The 20,955-nt window shown below is 36.0% G+C and overlaps 1 protein-coding gene across 9 annotated transcripts in view; it reads left to right on the top strand.

Annotated features, from left to right (window-relative positions):
• LOC105215175 (protein phosphatase 1 regulatory subunit 16A) overlaps window positions 1-20,955 on the top strand; it is a 111,793-nt gene that overhangs the window by 86,667 nt on the left and 4,171 nt on the right. For all 9 annotated transcript variants that reach the window (XM_054229670.1, XM_054229669.1, XM_011189001.3 and 6 more), the window contains 6 exons: window positions 14,640-15,450; window positions 15,533-16,187; window positions 16,250-16,375; window positions 17,783-17,858; window positions 17,956-18,076; window positions 18,162-18,886. In XM_054229670.1, coding sequence (XP_054085645.1) covers window positions 15,311-15,450; window positions 15,533-16,187; window positions 16,250-16,375; window positions 17,783-17,858; window positions 17,956-18,076; window positions 18,162-18,886 — 1,843 coding nt within the window. In that variant the 5' untranslated portion in view covers window positions 14,640-15,310. The remainder of the gene's footprint in view (window positions 1-14,639; window positions 15,451-15,532; window positions 16,188-16,249; window positions 16,376-17,782; window positions 17,859-17,955; window positions 18,077-18,161; window positions 18,887-20,955) is intronic.

Below are 20,955 nucleotides of genomic sequence, written 5' to 3'. Positions count from 1 at the left end.
AAAAAAATTTAATTGCGCCCAATTATATTTTTTTGTTAATATTTGTATATTTATTTTTATTACAACATACCGTTATAACACTTAACCTAAATTTAGACGCAATTAAGTGTTAGTTCATGACCTCAATATTCAGCTCTCACTCTCAAATCACAAAAAGGTAATAAAATAGTGTTTGTAGATAAATATTTTTGTGCCGTGAGAACTAATATTTCTAACAAAAAATTTATAAGCATTAAAATTAGTGAAATTCTAAAAGTATTATGATATTTCTATTATACTCAGAATGTCAATTTACATAAACCTTTTTCTCTTTAACCTCAAATATATTCTAATATGACTCATTTTCAATGTATATCAGCGCTTAATTTCATATTAATAGCTGAATTGAGTGTTAAAAACTTTACGCTAACGAACCAGCAGAAAACATATAATTTTAACTTTTTAACTTAAACACTAAGTAATCCGTTTTCGTGTTTCGTTTTTTAACGATTAATAAGTAGATTTGGCGTTCGTTGACGAAATAACTTAATAGTTCTTATAGTAGACTTACAAGATGGCAAGTCATACTGCATCGAAAACTTTCAGAGCTGGGGCACTTTCGTCCATTCGAATAACGTTACCTAGCCAGCGCAGCCGCTGTCTTTTTATTCGCTTCACTATGTCAATGTCGTCGAATAACACATACAGCTTCATTCCATCGTCTGCGGTATTCGCCGTTGCCATTGTTTAAGGGGCCATATATCATCCGCAAAACCTTTCTCTCGAAAACTCCTAGTGTCGTCTCATCTGATGTTGACGTCGTCTACGCTTCTGCGCCATAAAGTAGGACGGAAATGATGAGGGACTTGTAGAGTTTAGTTTATGTTCGTCAAGAAAGGACTTTGCTTTTCAATGGCCTACTTAGTCCAAAGTAGCACCTGTTGGTAGAGTGATTCTGCGTTGGATTTCTAGGCTGACATTGTTGCCAGCATCAACAACACCAACAACTCCCTACCTTGCACTGTCTATATTCAATTACCGATCTAAAATCCCCTAGGGTAATCTTACGTAATATTGGTCTTTAAACATTTTATAAATTTCTATCCCAGAATATATTTTAATTACGTTACTATTTTCTAGTCTAATACTCCATCTATCGCTGAATAATGATTTTTAGATGTCTTGATGAAATATATTATATCTTGAGATTCATTTCAAGATTTATCTATGGTATCTACCGCTTAAGCATTCGCAACCAATTTCATGAAAGTCCACAGCTCTCTACTGATGTTTTGGTAATCAGGATGTATTAGCATTAGCATGATTTTTCTTTGAATTTTAATAAAAAAATTGTATCGATAACTTTTTGGTTATATTACTATCGATTTATAACTCGCACCAGTAGCATGTTTATCGAGGAGAATATGTACTTATTACTTTTTTCGCGTCAAAAAATTTCGTCTTAGTTTTATTCCTGTAGTTTCTCTTGGACTCATATTTGGTTCAGTCTAGAGAACGACTTCTTTAAAATTTATCGACATTTTTCCTTTGATCCTATCGAATATGTCTCTGCGTGCAGTAACATGTTGAATTGAGTCAGATGGAAGTCTCATTAAATATTATAATACTTGCAATTAATTACTCAGAAATTAGCAAATGTCATATCAGAGCTCAATAACGGTAAAATTAGGATAAAATTCGTGACTATCATGTTCCAGATCTCGACATCGGACAAATTTTTTCTAAAATCTATCGATATAAAAAATTCTGAATGTATTGCTGCCACGATGCTGCTAAAAGATTTATCAACCATATGTAGGGGCTTGAAACTAGTAGGACCGACAATTCAAGTAATATAAAGATCATACGATGAAAAGGTAAAGATGAAGAGAAAGCTCGATCTAACGTACAAGTAAATAGTAATCCTATCATGCATAATATCTGTAAATTATATACATAAAAAACCCTTTCTTTCGCCACCAATTTCTCAAACGCGAAAAATAGATGTGCCAAAGGTTTCGCTGGAGCTCGTTAGGAAAATATTCAGCAAAAAATCTTAAACAAAATAAATTATAAACATAAACAGTAACTAACTATGCTGGCATATAAAAATCTTTAACAGCTGCACATTACCGTTATGAATTGGCTTAAATTCTTCAATCTAACTCACTTAGCCATGGATCCTGCCAATGCATCCCTCCTAATTGCCCCCCATTTCAGAGGATATTTTACTATGCTAAGTTTTGTCTTTACTTCACAAACAACACGTTAAGTAATATGTATTAAAGACAACAAAAACAACTGCAACAACTACAATAAAATTCCCCAACATTAATAACAAACAGCTGTGACGGCAAGCAGAATGACAAGAGAAAACTTTGTCGTCGTTGGCGAAAATGTGGTTCGTGTTATCTGCTTGCTGCCTGCCCGACCGACCGACTACCGACCCGCCTGTTGGCCAGCATGCCAGTGGTAGCCGCAATAACATTGTCATACAACCCCAAAACCCCGGTTAAGCCATACTACTTAGTACGCGGGCGTATTGCCTGCCTGCCTTGACTCAGCTTTTTGCGCTGTTCTGCATAGTTTTGCTCTAAACACACCCGCGCACACGCAGAGACATTAGAACTTTTTAATAGCGGGGCCAGTTGAGGGTTTTGTATCTCATTTAATGTTTACTTCAAACTTACTATAAAGCTTGTTTAACATTTGTTTTGTTATTGTTTTTGTTGTCGCTAATGCGCTTTCGCAACTAAATGTTGCGGTGTGGCAACGAGGCCAGTGTTTACCATTTGCAACAACAACAATGCTGCAGTTAACCGAAAATTACGTCAACTCAACCTGACTGCATGTGGTTGCCTCTGACCCCACTGTGGTCCGGGTGTGCGGTTGTCCGCGTCTGTGTGCGAGTCTTCATCATCACTTCGACATTTAGTGGTGTCTATTTGATTTTACTATCATTGCACGTAGCAGCGAGTGCCATGTTCTCGTATCTACAACTACAAGCAACTACCTCAATCGTAACTACTGTTACACCCACACACTTTTTCATCGTCGCGGCTGACTCAAGCGAAACTCGCAAAATTCGTTCAACTGAATTTAATGGCAGCAACGCGCGAGTTCTTTTTATCTCGTTTTGCTTTTGTTTTCCCTGAGCACGCGTACACTGATAACGGTTGAGCGCTTGATTGGCCGAAAAAAAAATCGTGTGCTACGTTGCCGTCGTCGTTGCTGCCGAAATACGGTTGACTTATTGACTCTTTGCCAAGGTGGTGACGTGGGTCACCCGTCGCTTGTGTTCATTACTTGAGCAATGACCTAATCTGGTTGTCACTGTCGGAGTATAAGCCATTTAGAAGAGGTGTGCGAAATTTGTAACTGTTTTATAACGGTCGTTTAATTTAATTGACCCATAACTTTGGCAGCAAATGCTTTGAAGTGCGAATGGTTCGAGAAAATAAAACAGTATATAAAAAATTATTTGAGGTTAGGTTGTTGTTGAATTAAAGTGGGTGGAATTTATTTCCGAAAACAGCTGTGAGGTTTAAAATTAGGTTACTAATGCTGGTTAAGTCTCGAACTACAAGTTACAAACTGTTTTTTATATGATTTCAAGTACAGAAATTAAATTTCTCTGGCAAATATTCTTTTAATTTAGGCAATTAATAAGTTTTCTGTTCTTATACGTATAAAATTGTTTTGATCATTTAGGCTCAACCCACGCCGGACTAGTCAAAAAGTTCTTTAACTAATAAGACACAAAAACGTATTTTGTTCTAGCCGAAACCAAGCGAGCATGCGTTTTTGTCTCGTCTTATTCGGTGTGGGTTGTCTCATATGAAGTTATGGGATGTTGTCTAATAAGACAAGAAAGACATCTTGTTTAATCCGGTGTGGACTAAGCGTTAGGGGACTATTTAAAAAATCTATAAAGACCTGAGTAGGCAATCATTTAAAACAAATCAAGTTAATTTCAAATGTATTTATATGGCAGGTTGTCCCACTCTCTCATTTTCTAATTCATTAGCACACTTTAAGTTTGTAATGCATATAAAAAAAGCTCTTACTCTCTCTTTATCTCTTTCTAACTCATCACATTAGCAATGTTACAGACCTTAATAATTTGAAGAACAACAACAAAGATTTAGTCTCCAACTACTTCAAGCGAAAAATTATATTTCTTGGTATATTCAGTTCATTAGTATTAAAACACAAATCCATACTCCAATAAGTCTTGATTTACATATGTTATAAAAAGGGTTTGATTTCAAAATACCAGTTCAGATAAACTCAACTCTCACCTCGTAAAACATTGTGATACTAATTAGACGAAATAAAGCTTAATGCCCGGTTTCACAGTTCGTACTTGAGTTGTGCCCAAATAAAATCTTAGCTAAGCATTGTTGTTGACTGAGTAGTCATTTGCGTTTCACAGTCGATGCTTATTTTCTATAAAATTCTATTATGATATATGGCAGCACAATGAAAAACATTTGTTTACAAATACCATCTGACAAATTGAAATTATTGTGGATAAAAATAACTTTGCGACGAATAAATTTAGAATCTGGGAAATGGATGGAAACAATAAAAGGACACCGAATTTCACCGCAAGCGAGTGGTGGCACCTATTGCAACTTGCAGGAAAGCATATAACCGTCATTGAATGCAAGAAATTCCAAAAAAATTTTCAGCAAATAATTTTTATTTTATTTTTTTGACAAATAAGTCAATATTCAAAACAAAAATCAGCTATTACTTAAGCACTGCTTAAGTCTCCCATTTTCAGTACTTAAGCAGAACTTGAGTATGAACTGTAAAACGCAATATTTCTTTCCAAAACGCAACTTTCCATATATTCTGTATGTGTTTTCAAAAAATAAGTTCTTAGTCGCCAGGTCGGTATTGGATGTATTTCCCGAAAAGAACTATCACTATCTACCAATTTTTTAAGACGTTTTACCTTAAGATGATGTAACAAAAACATTGTTTCATAAGAAATCTTTGAAGGAAATTTTTGTCAAAGAAGCAACTTCTTTTTAAAAATTTATCGAATTCCTAATAATAGTAATGTTTATCAAAGTTGTATTTGTAACAGAAAATGTTGTACGGTTTGGACTTAATACGAAGATGACTATCTGCTGTTGATCAAAACTGATTTATAGAGTTGTAGATAACATGTCGTTTCTTTTAAAAATTGATTCTTGCCTCAGAATAGGCACTTCGATTGTCCTTCATTTGGTTCGCCTTTCTGCTTCTGTGATCGAGATGGCATATGTATTTTGGATATCAAGTGAGGATGATATGTTATTCCTGATATTTTTCTGATGACGTTTCATGAATTAAGAACCGTATCTTCGGGAAAATTACAAGAAAGACAGATCCATCATATCATACTACCAATGAGGGAGAATAACCGATGAGACAGATAATAACTAAAAGTTAGACCATTTAGATTGCATCTGCGTTGAAGATATTGTTCGAATATTATCGACCATACCGTTAGTAATGTTTTACATCATCTCAAATTACAGAGCACTATTTTATTTTTTAAAGATTCATTTTTAGATCTACTAATGCTGATAAATTGACGATTCATATATTAGTTCAGCAAATATCTCCCTCCGACTTTTTGCTCTTTATTCAATGCTTTATAAAAAGTGTTTCAGTGATCGGTTTTAGTTCAAATATGCGCCGGACTCGAACAGTCACTTTTCACAAGCCATCTTTTGAGTTCAACTTTATACCACCAAGGACGTTCGCCATGGACAGAAACAGGTGGTAATCACTTGGCGATATGTTCGGGCTATATGGTGGATGCGATAAAACCTCCCGACCTCCCGCAGCTTCTGACGAGTCATCAATGAAGTGTGTGGTCTGGCGTTATCCTAGTGGAACACTACACCCTTTCTGTTGGCTAACTCCGGATGCTTCTGGTCGATCACCTGCTTCAAGCGGTCCAGTTGTTCGCAGTAGATGGTAGAATGAAGCGTCTGGCCATATGGGAGCAGCTCATAGTGGATGATTCCCTTCTCATCCCACCACACACAGCAAAACCTTCCTGGCCGTCAATCCCGGCTTGGCCACTATTTGGGACGTTTCATAGGCCTTCAACCACGACCGTTTTCGCTTGATATTGTCATATGTGCTCCATTTTTCGTCGCCAGTCACCATCCGCTTCAAAAATGGGTCGAGTTCGTACCGTTTCAGCAGCATATCGCAGGCGTTGATTCGGTCCAGAAGGTTTTTTTGCGTCAAATCATGCGGCACCCAAACATACAGCTTTTTTGTGTATGCAGCCTTCTGCAGATGGTTTAAAATGATTTGGTGACTAACTCCCATCTCCTGGACGATGTCACGAGATGCCACAAGCCGATCTAACTCGATGTTTTCCATGATTTGATCGGTATTCGTCGTCACAGTTCTTCCGCCGGCTGGCTTATCCATGGTGTCGTTTTCACCGGCTCTGAATCGTTGAAACCATTTTCCGCAGTTCGAAGTGATAGAGTACCATCCCCCAAAACACCATTAATCTCACGGAACGTTTCTCTATCGGATTTGCCTTTCACGAAGGAGAACTTCATGTTTACACCTCTATAACTGTTGAACGAAATATCCATACTATCATGCATAGCGTCGTTTTTAGGTTATGTCAAGACCTTTCAAAATGTATAGTATTACCAGATATGAGTTCTGTAGCGCTTTGTACTTAGCCGCGAAATTCAGAAGACAAAAAGGCGGAAGGATGGGCGGAAGTAGGGATATTTGCCAACCTAATATAATATATACTGATGTTGATAAATTGATGTTTCATATATTTTACATTTTGGGAATGGTCGCACCGAATCCCTAAGAACCAAATACATATATCTACATTGAGCTTCAAAAGAAATGAATTTTCATGAATGTTTGTTTAATTTTCGTAAATTTAGGTTATGTTATTGAGATTTTTTTATGTGATATGTTATATATAATGCAAAGAAAGTTCATTCCAATATGAAGCAGCCATATTATCGGCGGTTTAATTTAATTTTTTTTAGTATATTCACATATTTTGCCTTTTTTATTTTTAATTCCTATCTCTTCGGTTTGTATTGGTTTTTGTATTTTTGTTTCAATTTTTGCTTCCTTACTCCAATTTCTTAAACGCTTTAGCGACGGCTTCCTTGCGGTTTCTTATCAACACTTTTGACCTTGACCCACTGTACACCTTACTTGTAATCTTAATTTATGTTCTTCATTGCATTCTCAACCGTGCTTTCGTCCTACATAATGTCGTTGAAACAGTTTTACTATTATTCTTGTTGTTTTGTGCTGTTGTTGTGCTGCTTTTAATGCCGCACTCGTGTACATAAATTCAACTTAAGGGTGTGAAAATGCTATTTTACAGTCGTAACTTTTATTATAGTTGCTATTTTGCAGTTACGCATCGATAGCGCGCTTACTATTATTGTTGTTATAGTTGTTGTTGCTTGTCGCATTTATTACTTTAAGTGTGTATTTATGTGTATGAGTGTGTAATTGTGTGCGTGAGCGCTATCAACGTAAGTAAACATTCGTTGATTGTGCGACAATAACGTTAACTTTAATTAATTCTTTGGCGTCAAGAGTGGGTGACAGAACGCAAAAAGCTTGCCTACTCGCAATGCAATTTTATTTTTTTTATTTTTTCTTGTTTTTGTATATTTTGCTTTCTGCTATCGTGCTGCTTGCTCTTTTCTTCAAAATGCTCGCACTTTTAGTACTAATGCCGTTGTAATTGTTGTTATAGTTATCTTGTCCTTTTTTGTTTGTTGTTTTTCTTATGTTAACTACTTTTTGGCGTTGTCTTGTTATTACTGTTTGTAACAGTAACTATTTTCCGCAGTCTTACGTCGTCTTTAGCACATTCCTTACTTACTACTTCGCAGCTTATTTGTATTGTTGTTGTGTCTCTTGTTATTTTCTTCATTATTTTTCTTATAGTCAGGCATTACAGCAAATTCCTGCATTCATTCCTTGAGCTTATGCTCATGTCGGCTCCTGCCTCACACCCGCAAACCGGGTATGTAAACATTATGACACGTGTGCCTTACACACGTTACACACAGTCAGGCGAAAATTCGTTATTATCAAAGTAAGTAAGCAGCAAGGCAGAGAACAAAGGGAAAACAGCGCTGATTATTAAATTCTTTGGAAAGTCATTAAAAGTCCAAACACACTCATTATCTCGATCTCAATTTAGTAGACCCATCAAGTTGTCTTTAACCACTGCCGTTTGGTGTGGCGGCTTCATCACGCAGCGGCCACAAAGTCGTAGACTATTTACCACCCGCTTGTAACCTACCTCACACGCAAAAATGCTGGCTGTGCACACGAAATACCTTTGGCAATGCGGATAACCCAGTGAAGAAATGCTTAGGACTTTGTAACATATTTCGTTAAAGACTTGAAAAGGAACTGTTTCTGTATAATCGGTATAATCAATAAGAGATTGAATAACGAATGAGATCATATGTTGCTTGCAATACTCTCTCTTAGATTGCTGGTGCTGACTTCAACAATTGATGGTATAACTCTCCAATAACGTTACTGTGTTCAGAAAGCTTAGTCAATGTTTTCTCTAGGACCCATAGAAACAAACATTCATCCCTATTGACTAAAAACTGGGACTGGTGATTTTCACATGCCTCTCGAGGTGAATTTTCCTCCAAAAAAATCATTCGCCACAAACAGGAATGGGTACCGGATCCAAACCAAAATTCACAGAGCATTTGGCGAGTCACTTTCGATGTGTATGACCCGGAGTTTACGAGTTTGCGAGCAGCTTAGCAATAGAACGCTACAAAAGTAGACCGACAGGGACAGCATACGACGACGCTCTTTTGACAGTTCTCTTCAGTAAGGTTTCCCATTTCATCATGGAAAGATATACGATCCAACAACGAGTTGAAAGTTTTAAAATTTACTGCCGAAATTCGGAGTCAGTGCCCTCAACTTTAAGAGCGCTACGTCCAATTTATGGTCGTCATAATCGTCCTGTCAGATTAGAAATTGACCGTCTGGTGGAAAAATTTGAATCCACAGGGAGACAAAGAAGTGCCCGTAGTGTCAGGAATATTGCTGCCGCTAACGCATCAATTGAGGATCACCCAAATCAGTCTCTCACACGTCGTACTCAAGCGTTGGGCATCTCTGTGACGTCATTGTGGCGAATTTTGCGAAAGGATCTTGGCCTACATTTTTACAAAATCAAATTGACGCAAAAACTTAAACAGATTGACCACCAGAATCGTCGTATATTCGTGAATTTGGCTGAGCAACAACTTGAAAATAATCCCGATTTTCATCGAAAAATCATCTTCAGCGATGAGGCTGAAGGGCTTCGTCAATAAGCAAAATATGCGTTATTGGTCAGTCCGGACGTGTGGATTACACGTACTCCATGAGTTACCATTGCATCTCGCAAAAAATACGGTTTGGTGCGGTTTATAGGCCGTCCTTTTCCGTGATGATAAAGACCGGCACGTTACTGTGAATGATAATCGAATATTTTTTCCCGAATTGGATGATATGTACTTGGACAATGTATGGTTCCAACAGGACGGTGTCACAAGCCACATAGGGAATGTCACTAAAATGGCCCAGTCAATTGGCCGCCTCGCTCGTGCGATTTGACGCCGTTAGACTATTTCCTGTGTGGCTACGTCAAGTCTATGGTCTAAGCCAACAACCCAGCGACGATTGAACTTCGTACTAATATCGAACGTGTATCGACCAATTTATGCTTGAAAACCGCCGAAAATTGGGTTCAGCGTCGGGACTTCTACAAGCGTTCCAATGCTGGACATGCAAAAGAAATCGAGTTCCATACATAAAGGCATCGAATGTACTTTCATAGGGATAAAGAATTGATATCCCAAACCGTAGCGCATTTGTAGCGCCCTTATTAAAAAACCCTTTATACAACCGGGACAACCGCAGCCTTTTAAACACCAACGTTGTTGCATGCCTTTAGACACATTTTAAGCGAGTTGAGCGTGTTCTTTTGCAACTCTCTTATTCAGAATTACTCAATCAAACTTCATTGATCCACTGCTGGGACGTCGGTCACCTGCACGAGCAGCACCAGCATTACCAACACCGCAGAAAAACATTTTAATTTGGTGCTTCCTTACAGCATTTTGCTTTCAGTGCGCTGCAATGTTGCTGGTATGTTGTTGCTAGTGTTTAATGTTTTTTTTTTTGTTATTTTTGGAGGTAAGCGCACTATTTACGAGCGCATTGTTGCAAGGTCGTTTGGTTTCTTTTTGTTTTTATTTCCACTTTTATATGCACGCACGCTTTTACAACAACGCCTGCATATGTTTACTTTACTTGTAGTTTGCGGGGTGTAACAGTATGCGAGTGAGTGTGCGTTTATATGCGAACACCTTGCTTCGCTGCGCTTTGCTTTCTCCTACTGCAACAGCAAACGCAATTACAGCGCGCAAATATGTCAGTATGTGTGGGTTATTGGCATTTTATGCTTGTGTTTCTTATTTTTATTTTTAGTTATTGTTTTTGTTGTAGTTGTTTTAACTGCAACTTCGCTCACTAATTTAATCGCCTTTTTCCTGCTCTCCTGATTTCTATGTTGCATGTATTTATGCAACTTGTCGCTCAAATTACAACACTTTGTGATTTATTTGTTGTTGTTGTTATTTTTGTTTTTCAATTTGACCCAACTCAACGCCCTTACAGTTAATAACAGTAAACGGCAAATGGAAAATATGTCAAGCGGAAATGCATTTAAAGTTTATTTGCACTCGGCATTAATTTGCTCGCATCGCCGCGTGCAGTCGCCAAACATTACTGTAACTACAACAATAACAATAACAACAACAATTACTTTGCTCATTACGTCCCTTTTCAATTTACTTTTTTGACATTATTTCGCTGCTCGATCTACGCTATAAATTTTACGCGCTTTTTTTATATGTCACATCCATTAGTTGACAAATTTTGCTGTTGTTGTTGGCGTATTTTTTTTTTCTCATTTTTATTTTCTCCCTTATTTGCTTTTTACTGATTTTTGATCACTTTTCGTCTGCTGTGTCCCCACCACATACCAGCTGTAGCCATATAAAACAGCATGTGTCCTTGTCGTGGGCGACATTGCTCGGCAATTGAGCCGAGTATTGCTCTACTCCGGCTCTCTTGCTTGCTGATTGGTGTGTCTGTGTGTAGCGCGTCTCCATCACTTTAAGCCAATTTAATGCTGCAATTATTGCAGCAATGAAGACTGGTGCGTTAGTCGCAAGCAATGTCAAAACATAATTGGAAATTAATTGAATAGGGTGTGCTTGTAAGAGTGGTAATTGTCGTAAATAAAGGGTGTAATTTTTGGAATAATAGGAATTTTCTTTAAAATAAAAAAAAACAGCAATTAATAATAGCACCAATATTTCAGTTTAAATAGTTCACAAACGGTTTGTAGACCTTGAAAAAAATATACCAAAGAGTATATGACTAACGCTACTTTGTCTTATGAAGAACTGAATATTAAATCACCATATATCATATTTTGCGGAAAGCCGGTCTTTTCATTAAGAAGGTATTGCATATTGGGCTCCAAGTGGGCTGTCGTAGCTGGTTTATCATTATAGCCTCCTGACATGACGGGTCTCCGATAAAAAGTAGTTAACCGGAATCAAATTTCATGAGCTAGAACTGACTGTCTCAGGCAGAATATTGTTTAATCATCGAAAATTTGTAACAATAAAGTAAGGGATTCTCATACTCTATTGGTTTTTATAATATTCTAGTGGTTCCAGAAAACACTTAGACGACTGATGATGGCTCGGACTTCCAAACAGTCGCGAGTTCATTTAAACAAAATGTTCGATCTTCAGCATCAAAACACACCAGGAATTCACTTTTTAATGCTAAGAAGCTTGAGGAGTCGCTTCCGAGAAGGTATGCGTTCCATATAGAGAAATCTTGCCTATTTAGTTGTGGTGATTTAACCGATGATTCAGATCCTGCTTATGTTAGATGATTTAGTGGTAAAAACTACAAGATAAGTTTGACCTCGAGTTTAAAAAAAAAAATTCTACTATTTTTGAACTATGTTCCGTTTTAATTATTTTTGTTGTAGTTTACCAAAGTATTCTGAACATTAATGTCAAACTAATATGTTTGCTTTGATAGCTGGTTTGACATTTTACTTGGCAGCTCACTCTCTAAAAAATTCGTCACCGCAAAAAGAACACCCTTTACATGCGTATGTATGTATGTTTATGAATATATATTTATAATTATATATTTTACATATATACAACTACTCTTATAAAGCCTTATGTCAGCTGTCGTTATTGCGTTGGCTTAAAACATTTACCAGCAAGTACCAAATAAATTGGCTTATTAGTGCAGATTTTAAGCTGTGAGATAAATTATATGTACATATATATTTGCAAACACACATATATACATATATACACTAATTTTGATGTACATGCAAACACATTGTCATTGGACGCCACTGTATATACATCATGCCATGTTAAACTATAAATTTCCATATCCTTTGATATCCTTTACCGCTTTCGTCACACAATTTCATGCTTCGAATGGCTTTTTGATGCGTATTCGTGGAATTAAATTTTAATGCATAAATTAATGCAATTACTTTGGCTGAAAACATAAGTAAATTTCCGGAAAAGTAAAGTGCTGCGAAATAACGTGTATATATGTAAAGTAATCGAATGAAAATTTTATAATTTTGTTGATAATGATGACGTCATAGCATCATTTCGGTGATTTAAAATTAATTAATATGCCTATTGGACGATTTTACACTTAGTATATATATACTGATTACAGCATAATCAATACAGAAAGTCATATATTATAGAAAATGAGGTTGTTTTTAATCGGGTTTTCTGGTTTTGTCTCATGCTGAAAATTTTATGGTCTGTTTTTCTAATATCTTTTACCGATAATACCTCTGGCATATATAAATTAAAATCTTATTCAAATATTTTATTTTGTTATTTTCTGATCAGTTTAGTTTCAAGTTTCCCTATATGTCGAAATATTTTATTTATGGGTTTGTAGAGCTACAAATTGGAGTTGCTTAGTACCTATGTAGATTACCTATTTTGATTTTAGTTTATATATCGCCAACGGTAATCTAACCTCAGATTTATAAGGCCTTCTTCGAAAACCTATATATAAAGTTGTCCATCCGCAGACTAACATACAGTTCGTCGAAAAAGAATTTCACTTGCCCACTAACATCATTTTCAGAAATGAGTTCGTCGAACAAATTCCGCTGTGGATGGGCTGCCTAACCAAAACACAATTGGGAAGTCATTTTTAATGATTCCAAGATTATTTTAAAAAGCCAGGATCTAAGATAGTAAAATCTTAAAATGGTCCGGATACAATAACGTAATAATTAAAACTGGTCAAATGATCCCAGGATATATTCTTCTAATAGGCCACAGAACATTTTCCCTCATTTCAATATTAAGCTCAAAATGCTACGAGTTGACCATTAATAACATCACTTAGTTTGTAAATGATACCCCCTAGAGGTATATGTGTAAATTGTGTTATCAGCCAATGTTCTGAGGTAAGATTTGCTTTGATCATAGTTCAGACTATTTTAGAACTATGCCACAAGGTTATTCAACTGTGGACCGCTTTTGAGAACCCTGCTAAGTAGGTTTTTCAAATAAAATATTATCTACTGAGGATTCCTATTTAAAATTTGGTTAGGTTTATTTGGTAGGCCAGAAAGCCACACATAGACTAGTTTTGGTCCTTTGCGATACCAGATGGAGTGCCGTCACGTAGTTAATGAGGAGTACTCAGCCTTTAAGATGCCTGCGTTTGAGACGAATTTCAAAAGGTTATGTGGCTTCACTAACGAAATCTCTTCCAGATTATCGTAATGTGAAGCCCTAAAATGCTGAAGCATAGAAAATATAGATTTACCTCTTATGGAACCCTATGAGAGTTCTGTCATACAGTTACTCAAATTTTCACATAACCGATAGAAATAACTTCTAGTGCGTTATTTATTGATTGTTTCTGACAGATGTACTCTCTCTCTCTCTTTGTAGTGGTCTCATATATAATTTGGTCCACCTTATTTGTTTGTTGAATTGTTACATTGATTAATGGACTATAGAAATAATTTCATCCTAAAGTTAAAATGGAGACGTCCACAGTGTTATCATACATAGCTGAATTTCCCTAACTCGAATCAACATAAGCCACAAAAACTTCAAGTTAGAGAGACTTCGAGTTATGGAAGGTAATTTGTATGAAATTTGACTTCTATTGTCAATTGAAGAGTTCAAGTTATGGAGATCTTCGAGTTAAGGAAGTTTGAGTTATGGAATGTATGAAATTTGATTTTTAAAGGCTATTGCCAATTCAAAAGTTCTAGTTATGGAGAACTTCGACTTATAGAAACCGAATTATGAACGTTAAACTGTATATCATCTGACCACCAAGTCGTCTTTGACTTTAGCCTTTAATACTCTTATATCTATAGCTTCAGAGAACTAAAAACTTACATTATATTAGTCACAACACTTTCTTGAAAGCAAAAACATATTTTTTATAAAAAAAAAATATTACTAATTAACATAATGCATAGTCTGAATCATTTTGCTTTCTCATTGCAGTCCAACGCATTAACCCAACCCCAACCAACTGCTGACGCACAAAAAACCGAGATAAAATGACTATATAAGACTGAATAGAAAAGAAATAAAACGAAAAAGAAAGAAACGCATAAAGTAAGCGTGTGACCAGACGGAGTAATCAAATCACAGAGACGACGACGAATGGATAAATTGAAGCAACGATTAGACCAAGAGTAAAAAGTTGACATAGACAAGTTGGTGTATACGCATGCGCACCGCAGTAAGCTGACGCGGGAAAGGTGCGGCGAAAAAAGTGGACAAACCAGCAAAACTTGCCAAACTCACAAAAACAAAAGCAAAGGCTAAAGAAACAACAAAAAATCGCAGAAAAAAATTTTATTAAACGCAAATTCTATGCGCTGCAATAAAAGATAGATTAACAAAGCGCACAACAACAACAAACACAACAACACAAAAGCCAACTATGCGCTCAGCACAAATTAGCATGAAAAAGTTTCTCTTTCTTTTTTAACGCCACACACAGACTAATACACATGCAACCTTACTATTTATCACAACAACAACAAGCAAGTAAAAATTTACATATCAACGCTTACAGCGCGCGCTTCCAAAGCGTCAACGTCAAACGTTAAATAAGATAACCAACCAATAATAAATAAATAACTACAATACACACAGCGGCCGCAAACATGGTCAAGGGCATTTTAGTGAACCGCAAAGCGGATGAGGCGCACAAGGCGCAGCTGAAAATGGAGCACGCCGACCTAGTCGCCGAGATGCAGACAGTGGAGAATCTGCCGACGCACGAACGCCTGCAGCTGGCGCGACTGTAAGTGCCAGCGCACACACACAATACAAAAACAAAAATTTAACAATTTCTTTCTTTCTCTTTCTCATCTTTCTTCGTCCAGCCGCCGCACACAACAGCTTAAGGTCGCGCGTCAAAAGGAGAAGGAATGGCTGAAATTACAACGCGCCAAAGGTAATGCGACCTCAGCGCTCAGCGGCAGCCATACCACACATCACTTTCGTTCGAACAGCGGCAGCGCCAGCCGTCACATATCCTTCGAGAGCAGCGTTGTGCTGCTGGAGGCCGCCAGCCGCAATGATATGCACGAAGTGGCCGAACTGCTGGAGCGTGGTATTACACCGGATGCGGCGAACGAGGATGGGCTGACGGCGCTACATCAATGTTGCATCGATAATAATGTTGAAATGTTGCGCCTACTGCTGGAGTATGGCGCGAATGTGGACGCGCAGGATAGTGATAAGTGGACGCCGCTACATGCGGCCGCCACATGTGGGCACTTGGAATTGGTGCGCATACTCATCGATCATGGTGCGAATTTGTTGGCGGTGAATACGGACGGTAATATGCCGTATGATCTGTGCGACGATGAGAACACCTTGGACTATATAGAGGCTGAGATGTCGAAGCGCGGCGTGACGCAGGAGCTGATCGATGAGACGCGCTCATCGACGGAGCGTCAAATGCTGAAGGATCTGATGGAGGTTGCGCGCACCGGTGGCGATCTGGAGGAGCCCGACTACCAGGGTGCTACGCCGGTGAGTTGGTTGTATACGAACGAGTGGAGGTTTTTATTGAATTCATTTCTTTTTTGTTAAAGCTGCACATAGCTGCGGCTAATGGTTATGTGCGCGTTGTGGAATTCCTGCTAGAGATGCATGTCAATGTGGACGCGGTGGATAAGGATATGTGGTCGCCGGTGCATGCGGCTGCATGTTGGGGTCATGTAAGTCCAAAAAAATTAACGTAATTGAATAATTGAGGTAAATTAAAGATAACTAAATTAAATTAAATAAAACTAAATTAAATTGAATAACTAAATTTAGTCTTAATTGAATGGAATTTTGTATTTTTAAGTAAATTAGGATGATTGACTTGGATTGAACTTAATAAACAATTTACTGACTTTAAGGCATATTTATAAAAAATAATTTCAAATAAAATGAATTAATTCAATCATTTTGATTAATTTTCCTTTGAAATCAATTAATTTTAATTGGATTAAATTAACTTGAGTAATTAATCCACTTATTCTCAAACTTACTAACCAAATTAAAATAATGATGGATATCTAATTAAATTAAATTGAAATAAATTGATTTCAAATGACTTTAATTTACTTAATTTAGTTTAAAATTGAATTGCATTTAAATTAGTCATATTGTTTATAAAATTAAATGAATTGAATTTAGTTAACATTCTAATGACTGAGACAAATTTATGAATTAATTTAATCCAATTAAAATAAATTGATCTCAATTAAAAATCAATCAAATTAATTTGAATTGAGATGAACAAAATTCAATTAACATTCTATTAACTTTAAGACAAATTGATGAAGTAATTTGATCCAATTAAAATAAATTGATCTCAATTAAAAATCAATCAAATTAATTTGAAATGAGATGAACAAAATTCAATTAACATTCAATTAACTTTAAGACAAATTTATGAATTAATTTGATTCAATTGAAATAAATTGGTTTCTATGGAATATTAATCAAATTAATTTGAATTAATTAAATTCAATTATGTTAACATTCAACTCACTTCAAAATAAATTTAAAAAGAATTTATTCAAATTATTTTGATCTTAATTAAAATAAAGTGATTTTAAATTATTTAAATTAATTTAATTAATTCAATAAATAAACTTCAAATAAATGTACTAAATTGAATTAATTAATTTTATTAAAATTAATTGTAGCCTTTTCGCACAAGAGTTAATTGTTCAATTAACCGGCCTTTTCTCAATTAAAGCGTTGATTTAGATCAATTTACCATACAAAAGGAAAACCTTATTTCTACATTAATAATTAATCGAATACAATAAAAAAATTAATCAACTAACTAACTAACTAACTAACGTTAATCGAATAGCCAGCAGTGCGAAAGGCAAAAACTGGTTTCTCAATTATAATCTGAATATATTCATTTAATTTGACTGTGCGAACAGGCTATTAGATTAACAATAAAATTAAATTGGATTTAAAATGGAGCAAGATAATTGAATGTAAAGTTTAGCAAAGTGTTAAACCATAATTAAATCAAAATTTAATATGAAAAATAAATAGATTTATAAAAATCTTCAATAAATATAAAACCATAAAAATGTACTCTCATATTTATTCAGTTGGAGGTGCTAGAAATGCTTGCGCAGTGTGGTGCCGATTTAAATGCCAAAAATAAGGATGATGAAACGCCTTCAGGTATGCTAAACTGTTTTTTAATGAAAATTAAAAATAGTATATTTAAAGAAATCAAACTATTTTAATATTTCCACACGAATTCGCTTCTCCAACACAGATATTTGCGAGGATCCCGAGATACGTGAACGCATCGAACAGTTGAAAACCGAGCAGGAGAGTAAACGGCTGGCAGAAGCGCAACGGCGACGTGTGCGGCGCTCACAAAGCAACAACACGCGGTGAGTAGAAAATATTGCCACTCTTAAAATATATATATTTTTTTTCTACAATCTTAACGACTTTTCTTTCCCATTATCCCCACAGCGCCCAGTCTGTGCGCCGCACTTCCCTGCGCGACAAGACGCTAACAACCAAAAAGGATGCCGTCGAAGAGGCACGTCTACGTTTACAAGCACAAGAAGTCTTCATTGCACCGGATGGCACAACGCTCGCCGATACAAACGGCCACGGCAGCAATAACACTACCAATCATCATTCCACGTTGGCGCTATTGGATGGCGTCAACGACACGACAGCCACAACAACACATGCCTCCACGCACGATTACAATTGGCTAACGAAAGCGCCAACAAATAATAATAACAACGCCAACAACAACAATAATAATAACAATACGATTAGTAGTAATAACAACAACGATAAGAAAGTTGCAGCATATACAGCTAGTCTTGCGACCGCAACGGCGGCGTCGGCAACTACAACGACAACAACCACAAATGGTAGTGTTAACACGTATTTGCCGCATTCGCTATCCGCCATGGATGTGATGGATGCGTCGTCGCATGCATTTAATTCACGTCGACCGCCAGAGGGTCGTGAAAATGATGAATTACAGTTGAACGCCTACAAAGCGGGTGGTGGCGGCGGCGAACATCATCGTTCGACATCGGCGTCAGCGATGATTGTTAGCGATCGCAATAATATGGCGGCGGCGGCCGCAACAACGGCCGGCCCGGATGCGGTGCACATACAGTCCAGCAAGGAGGCGGCGAATGGCAAGATAAATGTGCAAGTGACAGTGCTAGTCGGTAAGTGGAGTATGCGGGCGCGCGTAATATACGTACTCGTGTTGTGGTGGTGTAAGGTGTTGGCTAGTGTGAGTGCGCCTGTTTAGAGGAAAAATATATAATAAAATAAATATGTATAAATAGTGTGCTTAGTGCGGTGGTGGCTGGCGAGTGGGTAGTGCATGATTAATGTAACGCTTTTAGTTTCTTTTATTTGCAGCTTGACATCGCTCAAGCGCCTAGCCGTATGCTATTATTTTGCACATTTATTATGTTTACGAAGGGCATGCATGTGACAAATGCTTTTTAGCTTTTGGATTTACAATACCATTGCTTTACACATATTTTTGTGGCGTTAAAAAATGTGATTGTTTGCGAAAAAAATCTGTGATAAAAATCAAAATACGAAATTAGGGGAGAAAATTATTTTAAATGTGTAAAATTTTGTCATTTAAAATTTTATGTTTTTTATTTTAATTTTTTTTAAGAACGTCAGTGAATGAAAAACGGGAATCAATTATTTTGAGCTTTTGAGTATGACCACGATAGTGATAACTCACTTATTATATATTTAGCAGCGTTCCCCAAACTATTTGCATTATTGTTTTCTCTCACTTCAACAACAAAAACATTGATTTAACCGTATAACTAACTGTATTGCATTAAATAATTCCAGAAAAGTAATGTCTATGTTATAGAAGGCGACTTTTTAAACCCAATAAGTCAATATCACTGAGCAATAGATTATTCAGACATGCCATCCAACCAAAATTTGGAACATATAGTAGTCTCCAGATTAGATTCCTTTCCCTTCCCTTGACTTCGTATATAGGATATGAGGATCTCTATCCTCCGTTGAATTTCAATACACATATATCGGTCGGTCTTAACCTATGATATGGTGTCAAAAATGAGTGGAATCAGCCTAGAACTATATCTCCTTCTCAAATACCGAATATTCTGACTTTCTATTTATCCTGTTAACTTTAAACTGTGTTTCTTGGCTAATTAGTAATATATCATAATAAAACAGACTAATTAAATTTTGTTTCAATTGGTCCACCGTATTTCCGGATAACAATTAGTAAGTTTTGAAGTCACATTTCTTATAATAAATATTTGAAGGCATTTCGATATACTTCACATTCCTTATATGGGCATTTCCGCCAGAAGGTCTACCACAGACAAAATATTAAACACTATTAGAATTACAAAGTTTTTGCATATTTTCATAGGAAAATATTTAAATTTATTTATATTAAATTATTTTTAAATTAATTCATAACCAATTACGAGATATACCAAAGCCAAGTCGAATAGGAGCTACTTTTCTCATTTCGATTTTTCTTTTTCGAATTTTTGTTGGGTTTCTCTTTGTATGTTGGTTAAAATAAATAAATAAATACATTTACTACTTTTTTAAGCCATTTTATTGGACTTGTTGTTAAATAATTCCGTATTATAACAACAAAATCAACATAAATATTATGATGGAAAAAAATGTCCCGTGCGACATGTCCCGTGCGAATGTGGTTAATAATTAATTTAAAAAAATCTATAAATTATTTTTGGATGAAATTCATACCATCATTTTACAATCAAAAACATTTGAATATTGCCTCACAATTCGCTGAAATCGCCGTTTGAATCGTTGTCCCCAAAAACGACTTCCATTTTTTGTCCCGTGCGAATGCCTTGGTTTTTTGCAATTATCTTAAAAATGAAAACCATTCCAAAATCAACCTTAACACTAAATGTAGAGCTAATGAAGGGCTATTAAAAAATCCTACTGTCAAAATTAAAAAACATTTTAGTTCATTTTTTTTTAGTTGAAAGGCGTACGATTGTCCCGTTCGACATATCCTTAAGTGTATTGAAAAAATATTTAATATTTGATTTCTCTCAAAATTTGTATTTCGTACTTTTTCAGAATTTCAGATAGACTTCGTATAGATAGTCTATTTAGATTCATTAAAACATACAATTTTTAAAAAAGCTGAAAAATATAGACAGTTTTATTTATTTACCTCGCATAAATTTTTATGTACATACGTTTATATGTACATGTATTCTGTAATTTTGTTTGTTGT

Source organism: Zeugodacus cucurbitae, chromosome 4 (assembly GCF_028554725.1).
Source record: "Zeugodacus cucurbitae isolate PBARC_wt_2022May chromosome 4, idZeuCucr1.2, whole genome shotgun sequence".
NCBI classification, from domain to species: Eukaryota; Metazoa; Arthropoda; class Insecta; order Diptera; family Tephritidae; genus Zeugodacus; species Zeugodacus cucurbitae.
Note: the sequence above shows the minus strand (reverse complement) of the source record. Positions and strands in the feature narration are given on the sequence as shown.